Source organism: Camelina sativa, chromosome 20 (genome assembly GCF_030686135.1).
Source record: "Camelina sativa cultivar CO46 ecotype springtype chromosome 20, ASM3068613v1".
NCBI lineage: Eukaryota > Viridiplantae > Streptophyta > Magnoliopsida > Brassicales > Brassicaceae > Camelina > Camelina sativa.
The window spans coordinates 16,636,038-16,644,159 of NC_141899.1; the positions used below are offsets into that span (position 1 = coordinate 16,636,038).

Here is an 8,122-nt window from a genome sequence, read left to right on the forward strand (position 1 = left end):
AAAAGGAAAGATAATTCATATTTCATGAATCTATTGGACAGCGCAATAGTCTTTGATTTTGAAGAATAATTGAGAGGTTATGAAGATTCTAATTTTTCTTCATATTTTTGGGTTAGTGTTGTACCCACGATCTGCCATCTCGGGCAATAAGCAAAAGGGTCCATGTCGGGCTTGTCTAATGGGCCAAGAGCGTATTACTGATCGGCCCATCAGGCATGGAGGAAGAAAGTGAGCGCGGAGGTGATCCGTGTTGGTCAGCTCGCAGCTCGGGCCCGGTCAAAGATTCCCGCATTCAAGAGAATTAATTGGGTCACGCAAATCGTGCCCTATTAATTATGTATTAAGTAGATAATAAATTGGTCGGTATAAATATGTAAGGAAGGGTCTTTTGTAAAGGGTCAGAAATATTTTCCAAAAGCAGTAATACAAATTCAAATTCTCAAAACTCTCTCAATTCAGTTCGGAATTATAAACGGCGATAAGCTCCTCCACATTCAAATTACTTCGGAAGGAGAAACTAGATTTCAGTTCTCACATTTGGCGCTAGAAGGAGGGGAGTTATCGCCTGACTCTCATTAGTTCTGACTTCGCACGTAAATACACCAAGCACAACCACCGTTATGGCAACCGGCTCTCCCAATCAGGCATCCTTGGAGGTGATCCAGAAGCTCCTGCAGGACTTGTCTGAGAAATCCGACCGACAGCAAGCTGCCTCCGCCGCTCTTACTGAACGTTTTGACAGCCAGGAGGGTCAGGTCTCCGCACGTCTTGAGGAAGTCACGACGTCCGTAGCAGACCTCTCAGCCTCCCACCGCGCGTACGCCTATCGGGTCGACCTCCTGTCCTCTGACCCAAACCCACGCCGGCGTGCTTTGGATTTCTCCGGTGTGACTCCACCTTCCACCTCGCAGGTGGCAGCAACAAACGTCACCCCGGGAGATTCGTTCCCACCTCAAATCAACACGCAAACAGCGCCACCACTGGTTGGCAATGGCCGCACTCCGGTTCAGCCCGGCACCATCAGATCTTCCGAGGTCCCAGTTCGTCTTCCTCTCCCTGTGGATGGAAACACTTCAACTTCGGGGTATGTTACCAATCCCGAGATCTTCCGCATGCAAAGCGAAATCCGGGACATGCGGTCTGTGATGCACAGTGCGACCACTTCAGCTCCGGATATCTCTCGAGTGATCGAGGAGTCGAGGCGAACTCCTTTTTCCGATCAAATAGCCCAGGTCCGCATCAAGGATACTGGCAAAATTAAGTTCTCTAGTTACGAAGGAAAAGGGGACCCGACCAATCACCTCAAGACTTTCTTGCTGACAGCTAGCCGGGTGGACCTCGAGCCCCACGAAGCAGACGCTGGGTACTGCAAGTTATACGCAGAAACATTTTGTGGACCGGTGCTGCTTTGGTTCGCATCTTTGGCAGCCGGCTCCATAACAAACTTCACCGAGCTGTCAACCTCGTTCGTCAAGCAGTATTCTAGCCTAATCGAAACTGCGGTGACAGATGCTCAGCTTTGGAACTTAAGCCAAAAGGCAGGAGAGTCTCTTCGGTCTTATATAAAAAAGTTCAAGGAGATCCAGGTCAAGATTCCAGGACTCTCCGAATCCACAGCCCTGGCCGCGCTTAAAAACAGCCTCTGGCATGAATCTCGCTTCCGCGAAGAGTTGTCCGTGAATCAGTTCCCAACCATTCAGGACGCATTACACCGGGCATCGAACTTGATAGTCGCAGAGGAAGACAAAATCGCCGCTGCGCAAAAGAAAAACGCTCCCCTATAGGAAAACCACGGTTCGAAGCGCCCGCTAAAAAGACTCCGCCTACGACTCCGAAGTCCGGGCCGAGCACGTTTGCAGTCACTCAATCTCCTAAAAAGAATTCTCCAAAGAATTCACCGTCCAAACCTCCATTCTCACCGCGCTCCAAGAGTGGTGTACTCCCGAGTAACAAGTGGGTCCGAGATGAGGACACGTATTGCGAGCTCCACAAAACCAACAGTCATTCCACTCGTGACTGCAAGAAGCTGATGCACCTCCTCGCAGAAAAGTACGTGGCGGGCGAAATGCCAAACGTAACAATCTAGGAGTTGGAGCAGAAACCAAAGCAGTCCGATGGCAATGAACTCCCCAAGAAAAGAATCGATGTGATAATGGGGGGATCGCGCCTCTTTCAGAACTCTGTCACTGCGATCAAAGACCATCAACGGAAGCTCAACAGCCCCCAGCCGAAGCGAGCTAAGGTTGCAGCAAGCGATCTACCTGAAGTTTCTTTTTCCGAGAAGGAAACTGAGGAGCTGAACACTCTGCACGATGACACACTCGTCATTTCGCTTGACGTGGCGAACCACGAAGTCTGCCGAATCCTAATTGACACTGGGAGCTCGGTAGACCTGATTTTCCTCGAGACGCTTGCTAGAATGGGTATCGGGAAAGAACACATCCTAGGACCGCCCTCACCTTTGGTCTCGTTCACCAGCGAGACGTCAATGTCCTTCGGTACGATCACATTACCGGTGTCTACTCAAGGAGTGGTTAAAATGGTGGAGTTCACGGTGTTCGATCGACCTGCGGCCTATAATATTATTTTGGGAACTCCTTGGCTCTACCAGATGAAAGCAGTGGCCTCGACGTACCATCAGTGCGTCAAATTTCCGACCCCACAAGGAGTACGGGAGGTTCTAGGAAGCCAAAGGACGGCGAGGAGCTATTACCTCGCAAGTCACAAGCTCCTGGTCCAATAGCAACCACAGCTCGAGGTCCCGAAGAATCCAGTTCGGAAGTAGTTAAAAGGTGACCTCACTGAGTCCATTTTCATCAATAACAAGTTTCCGGATCAAGAAATCAAGATTGGAGTGGGGTTGGGTGACGAGCTCCGGGCCAGTCTGATAACCTTCCTAAAGGAAAGGATGGCTACCTTCGCGTGGTCCGTAGACGAGATGCCCGGTATCAGTTCAGAGGTTATCTCCCATGAGCTGAATGTGGACCCAACATTCCGACCTGTAAAGCAGAAGCGAAGGAAGCTGGGTCCTGAGCGAGCTGAAATCGTTAACAAAGAGGTTGAACGTTTGTTGAAGGCAGGACAGATACGCGAAGTAAAGTACCCCGAGTTGCTCGCAAACACAGTGGTAGTCAAGAAAAAGAATGGAAAGTCACGAGTCTGCGTTGATTTCACCGACCTCAATAAGGCCTGCCCCAAGGATAGCTTTCCACTTCCGCACATTGATCGGCTAGTTGAATCTACCTCGGGGCACGAGTTGATGTCTTTCATGGATGCTTTCTCTGGCTACAACCAAATCCTTATGAACCCAGACGATCAGGAGAAGACTGCGTTCATTACGCACCGCAGGACTTACTGTTACAAGGTGATGCCTTTTGGGTTAAAGAATGCGGGAGCAACTTACTAGAGACTGGTAAATCGAATGTTCGAGCACCAGCTCGGAAAGACCATGGAAGTTTACATCGAATCTGAAAATTTAAATGGAAGCCAGCTCGCATCTTGCGGATCTGAAAGTTTGCTTCGACATCTTGAATCAGTTTGGGATGAAGCTTGACCCCACGAAATGCACCTTTGCAGTCCCATCAGGGGAGCTTCTAGGGTATATCGTCACAGAGAGAGGAATTGAGGCGAATCCGAGGCAAATCAATGCTTTCTTGTCTATGAGTTCTCCTAGGACTTTACGCGAAGTGCAACGCCTAATGGACGGATCGCAGCCCTCAACCGCTTTATCTCTCGATCTACGGACAAGTGCCTCCCGTTCTACCAGTTGCTGCGAAAAGGGGGAAAAACTTTCTCGTGGGATGCAAAGTGCGAAGAGGCGTTTGCTCAGCTCAAAGCCTATCTATCTGAACCACCGGTCTTGGCTAAACCCGAGTTTGGTGAGCCGCTTTTTCTTTACGTAGCCGTCTCGGACAGTGCAGTCAGCAGAGTCTTGGTTCGTGAGGAAAGGGGGGAGCAGCGACCAATTTTCTACATCAGCAAGTCATTTACTGGGGCGGAGTCCAGGTACCCTATGATGGAAAAATTGGCCCTAGCAGTAGTCACTTCGGCAAGAAAACTGCGTCCTTACTTCCAGTCCCATACAATCATAATCCTGACGACGCAACCACTACGGACGGTATTACATAGTCCGAGCCAATCCGGGAGGCTAGCTAAATGGTCTGTCGAGTTCAGTGAATACGACATCGAGTTCCGGACTCGAACTTGTGCAAAGGCGCAAGTGCTGGCTGCTTTTTTGATCGAACTCCAACTAGCCTCTTCGGTTAGTGACAATGTCGAAGCCGCATGGACGTTGTATGTCGATGGTGCTTCGTCCAAGTCGGGAGCAGGAATTGGGGTCCGCCTCACTTCCCCTACAGGCGAAGTGATCGAGCAGTCATTTCGCTTGGCTTTCAGTGCGTCCAACAATGAAGCCGAGTACAAATCCTTCCTTGCTGGTTTACGCCTTGCAGTGGGGATTGGTGTCCGAAAACTCCGAGCTTTCTGCGATTCACAGCTGGTCACCAACCAGTTTTTGGGGGAGTACGAGACAAAGGATGGTCGTATGGAGGCTTATTTATCCACAACTCGGGAACTAGTCACTAAGTTCGAGGATTTTGAAATCACTAAGATCCCACGAAGTGAAAACTCCGCTGAGGACGCTTTAGCATCTTTGGCGTCCACTTCGGATCCCGCGACGACCAGGATTATCCCCGTCGTAGTTATCCAATATCCGAGCATTCGACTAGAAAACTCAAATGTCGTCACCCGGGCAATGAAAAAGCAGCTGGCTGCAGAGGAGGCAGCTCGCAAGGCGTCTGCGGACTCTTTGCCACCGGAGGACCCAGCCCCCGTTATGCCTACTCCAATGGACGTTCACCCACCTCTGGCAGAGCTAGACGCGAGTCAAATTCCGGAACCGGCAAGCTCACCAGTTGACAATCAGGCTGTTATCCCACATGCTACTTCGCGCGGCACGAATTCTAACAGCTGCGGGGCAGATGACTGGCGGAGCCCGATCTAGGCTTACTTGGAAAAAGGGGAACTCGCAGCCGACAAATGGGCAGCTATGAAACTCAAGGTTGTCAGTGCGCGGTACTGCGTTCACAACGGAATACTTCTACGCCGAAGTGTAGCTGGTCCATATCTAACATGCGTGGCTGGTAGTGAGCCCGCGATGCTAATGCGAGCTCTTCACGATGGTCCCAATGGAAATCACTCCGGAGGTCGGACTCTGGCTTTCAAAATCAAAAGACAAGGTTACTTCTGGCCTACCATGGTCACGGACTGCGAAAGATATTCTCGAGCTTGTGAGAAGTGTTAGAAGCATGCCCCGTCAATTCATCAACCTGCCGAGCTCCTGTCTTCGGTGTCTGCACCTTACCCATTCATGATGTGGTCTATGGATATCATTGGTCCATTACATCGAGGACCAGGAGGAGTTCAGTACGTGCTCACTCTTACCGACTATTTCTCCAAGTGGGTAGAAGCGGCAGCCTATGCGAAAGTAACAAGTGACGAAGTGGAGCAGTTCGTGCTTAAGAGCATAATCTATCGCTATGGCGTCCCGTGTGAAATTATCACGGACAATGGTCCAAAGTTCATCTCCTCGAAGTTCGAAGAGTTCTGCGCGAAGTGGAAAATTTGACTCAATAAATCAACTCCTCGTTACCCACAAGGTAATGGGCAAGCCGAGGCGATGAATAAGGTCATACTTGCCAACTTGAAGAAACGGCTCGATGCTCGCAAGGGGTGCTGGCCGGACGAACTTCAGGGCGTCCTCTGGGCGATCCGAACAACACCTCGTCGGGCCACTAATGAGACACCTTTCTCCCTGGTTTACGGAGTTGATGCCGTAGTCACAGCCGATATAGATGTGCTCGGAATCCGTACCTCGCTAAACCCGCTCCGAGCTGAGGAGAATGAAGAATTCCTACAGGATACTCTCGATACAATCAACGAGCGTCGGGACCAGGCCTTGGTTTGGATCCAGAATTACCAGAACGCAGTAGCTTGGTACTATAACTCCAAAATCCGAAGCAGACCCTTGGCAGTTGGTGACCTAATCCTCCGGAAAGTTTACGAGAACACCGAGGAGCTCAATGCAGGAAAGCTGGGAATTAATTGGGAAGGACTGTACAGAATTACTGGCGAAGTCCGAAATGGAGTCTATCAGCTTGAGGACTCAGAGGGAAAACCAGTCCCGAGGTCTTAGAATTCTTTGCACCTTAAACTCTTTTACAGTTAATTTATTTGTATCGAACTACGATTTAGCTTGATCCCGATAAGGGTACGTAGGCAGCCCACTTCATGTCCAGCTATCCATATTAATAAAATTTAAAGTTTTCTTAAACTTTTTTATTAATAATGGTTCCTCAAAAAAAAAAAAAAAAAAAAAAAAGCCGAAGTCTGACTTCGCGTATATCATTTAAGCCGAGGTTCATCTTCGCAGGTCTAAACCGAAGTTTTCACTTCGTACTCAGCTTTACTTTAAAGCTTAACCTTGCGAAAACTCTAAACCAAAGTTCTCACTTCGTACTCCACTTTACTTAGTAAAGTCAAAACTTAGTTTCTTATCTAAACCGAAGTTCTTACTTCGTACTCCACTTTACTTAGTAAAGTCAAAACTTAGTTTCTTATCTAAACCGAAGTATCCACTTCGTACTCAGCTTTACTTATTAAAGTTGGGGTGTCATCTTTTCGAACTACTTAACCGAAGTTCTTACTTCGTGTTTATTCCTGCTCATATCATCTTTTAAAACAAAAGATTGCGGAAATTAAGTTTGCATTTAAGATGACAAAACAAATTTTTTTTTTTATGGAGTGGTTACCACGACCAAAACACTCCAAAACAAGTCTGAAAATAAGTACTACAAACAGGGGGCAACCCGTGCCAAAACAACCCCAAAACAAAAACTAAGGATTAGGAAGAACGGGATCAGACGCCGCTTCGGATAGGGCCAAGCCCATCTCTGCGAGCTCCTCTTCAGGCCTAGTGTTCGCCAGAAAATCGTCCATTCCCTGCTTTGACATTTGCCCGAGATTAGTGCTGGACTCGTCGATTGTGACGCTTAGCGGGTTCTCGCTGCACAAGAGATCGGGTGTATCTGCCAAAAGATCTGAGAATACTGAGAGGTCGAGGTCACGAGGAGTTACCTTCGAAACCTTCTCGTCCGCCTCTTCTTCATCAGCTTTCAGGAGTCCGAGCTCGGCCTCCATGTCTTGGATCTCTCCTCTGGCGATCTCCTCGATCAGCATCCGGTTCGCCCTAATCTCAGCAGCTCGGACCTGGAGCGGAGCTAGCTTCTCCCTCTCTTCGAAGGTGACCCTCACCTCCTCAACCAGAGGACGGAGAGTCCGCCTCATTGCCTGCCTCTCCTCCCTTCGCACGCTCTCAATCTCGCAGCTGTTGCCAGCTTCGAGTAGCTGATTGCAGAGCTCGATCTCGTGCAACCTGTTCTTGGCCGCCTTCGCATCCTCCGCCGCTTCAAAGTAAAGGTCTCCCGCCTTCTTCAGTTTGTCTCGGCGGTCTTCATTGGCAACCCCAAGGTCGAGCACCTCTATTTCAGCCTTCTTCATCCGCGCTCGGATTTGCTCGGCTTTCGCTACGGTGCTAGCATTCTCAGCCTCCAGCCTGGCGTACTCTTTCACCTGGGCTTCCAGGTCAGCGATCCTCTCTTGAAGAAGGTTCACCTCGGAAGATGAAGGGGAGGCGAACAATTAATCCTCGTAGGACGCCACCGAGGAGTTGAACTCGATCATTAGCTGGAAAGTCAGCTCGTCAAGAAGCGGATAAAATGATAAGAAAAAAAAGGGGCCAAAGGGTATTACCTCGCCGATTTTAACCGTAAAACGGAAGTAGTTCGCACGATTGACCTCGGTCATGTCAGCAAACGCCGGAATCCAAACTCCAGGCTGTACGTAGCTCCTCATTAGGTCAGCTGGGGACGCAAGGGGGACTGAAAGATTTTTGGGCAAGTCATTTCAGTCATCAACTATCGAACAGTCAAAGGTATAAACTTAAGAGCACCTCAGAAAATCTATTACCTCGGGCGAGAGGACGTTGTTCCTTCAGCGGGTTCGGTTTATTTTGAGGAGGGACCCCTGTCTTTCGAGCTCGGTTTATTTTGCTCATCCCCTAATG

The 8,122-nt window shown here is 49.3% G+C and overlaps 3 protein-coding genes across 3 annotated transcripts; 2 read left to right on the forward strand and 1 right to left on the reverse strand.

The window, feature by feature from the left end:
* Positions 1–3,479: 3,479 nt before the first annotated feature.
* LOC147919018 (uncharacterized) lies at positions 3,480–5,002 on the forward strand. Its single transcript, XM_087503814.1, has 2 exons — positions 3,480–3,637; positions 3,688–5,002. Exons 1-2 carry the CDS (start codon positions 3,480–3,482, stop codon positions 5,000–5,002), a joined length of 1,473 nt encoding a protein of 490 aa, XP_087359940.1.
* A 675-nt stretch (positions 5,003–5,677) lies between these two features.
* On the forward strand, positions 5,678–6,193 carry LOC147919019 (uncharacterized). Its single transcript, XM_087503815.1, has one exon. The coding sequence runs from the start codon at positions 5,678–5,680 to the stop codon at positions 6,191–6,193; it is 516 nt and encodes a 171-aa protein (XP_087359941.1).
* Positions 6,194–6,894: 701 nt separating this feature from the next.
* On the reverse strand, positions 6,895–8,113 carry LOC147919020 (uncharacterized). The gene is made up of 3 exons (XM_087503816.1): positions 8,026–8,113; positions 7,810–7,937; positions 6,895–7,671 (listed from the first exon to the last, which is right to left on the reverse strand). The coding sequence occupies exons 1-3, from the start codon at positions 8,111–8,113 to the stop codon at positions 6,895–6,897; spliced, it is 993 nt and encodes a 330-aa protein (XP_087359942.1).
* Positions 8,114–8,122: the final 9 nt, after the last annotated feature.

Bases quoted from the DNA above. Each gene is read 5' to 3' on its own strand.
- LOC147919020 (XM_087503816.1), bottom strand. From the start codon at position 8,113: ATGAGCAAAATAAACCGAGCTCGAAAGACAGGGGTCCCTCCTCAAAAT. The intron at 7,938-8,025 runs GTAATAGATTTT...AAAATCTTTCAG, and splicing joins ACAACGTCCTCTCGCCCGAG to TCCCCCTTGCGTCCCCAGCT. The intron at 7,672-7,809 runs GTAATACCCTTT...TCATCTTCCGAG, and splicing joins TTACGGTTAAAATCGGCGAG to GTGAACCTTCTTCAAGAGAG.
- LOC147919018 (XM_087503814.1), top strand. From the start codon at position 3,480: ATGGAAGCCAGCTCGCATCTTGCGGATCTGAAAGTTTGCTTCGACATC. The intron at 3,638-3,687 runs GCAAATCAATGC...CTTTACGCGAAG, and splicing joins GGAATTGAGGCGAATCCGAG to TGCAACGCCTAATGGACGGA.
- LOC147919019 (XM_087503815.1), top strand. From the start codon at position 5,678: ATGAATAAGGTCATACTTGCCAACTTGAAGAAACGGCTCGATGCTCGC.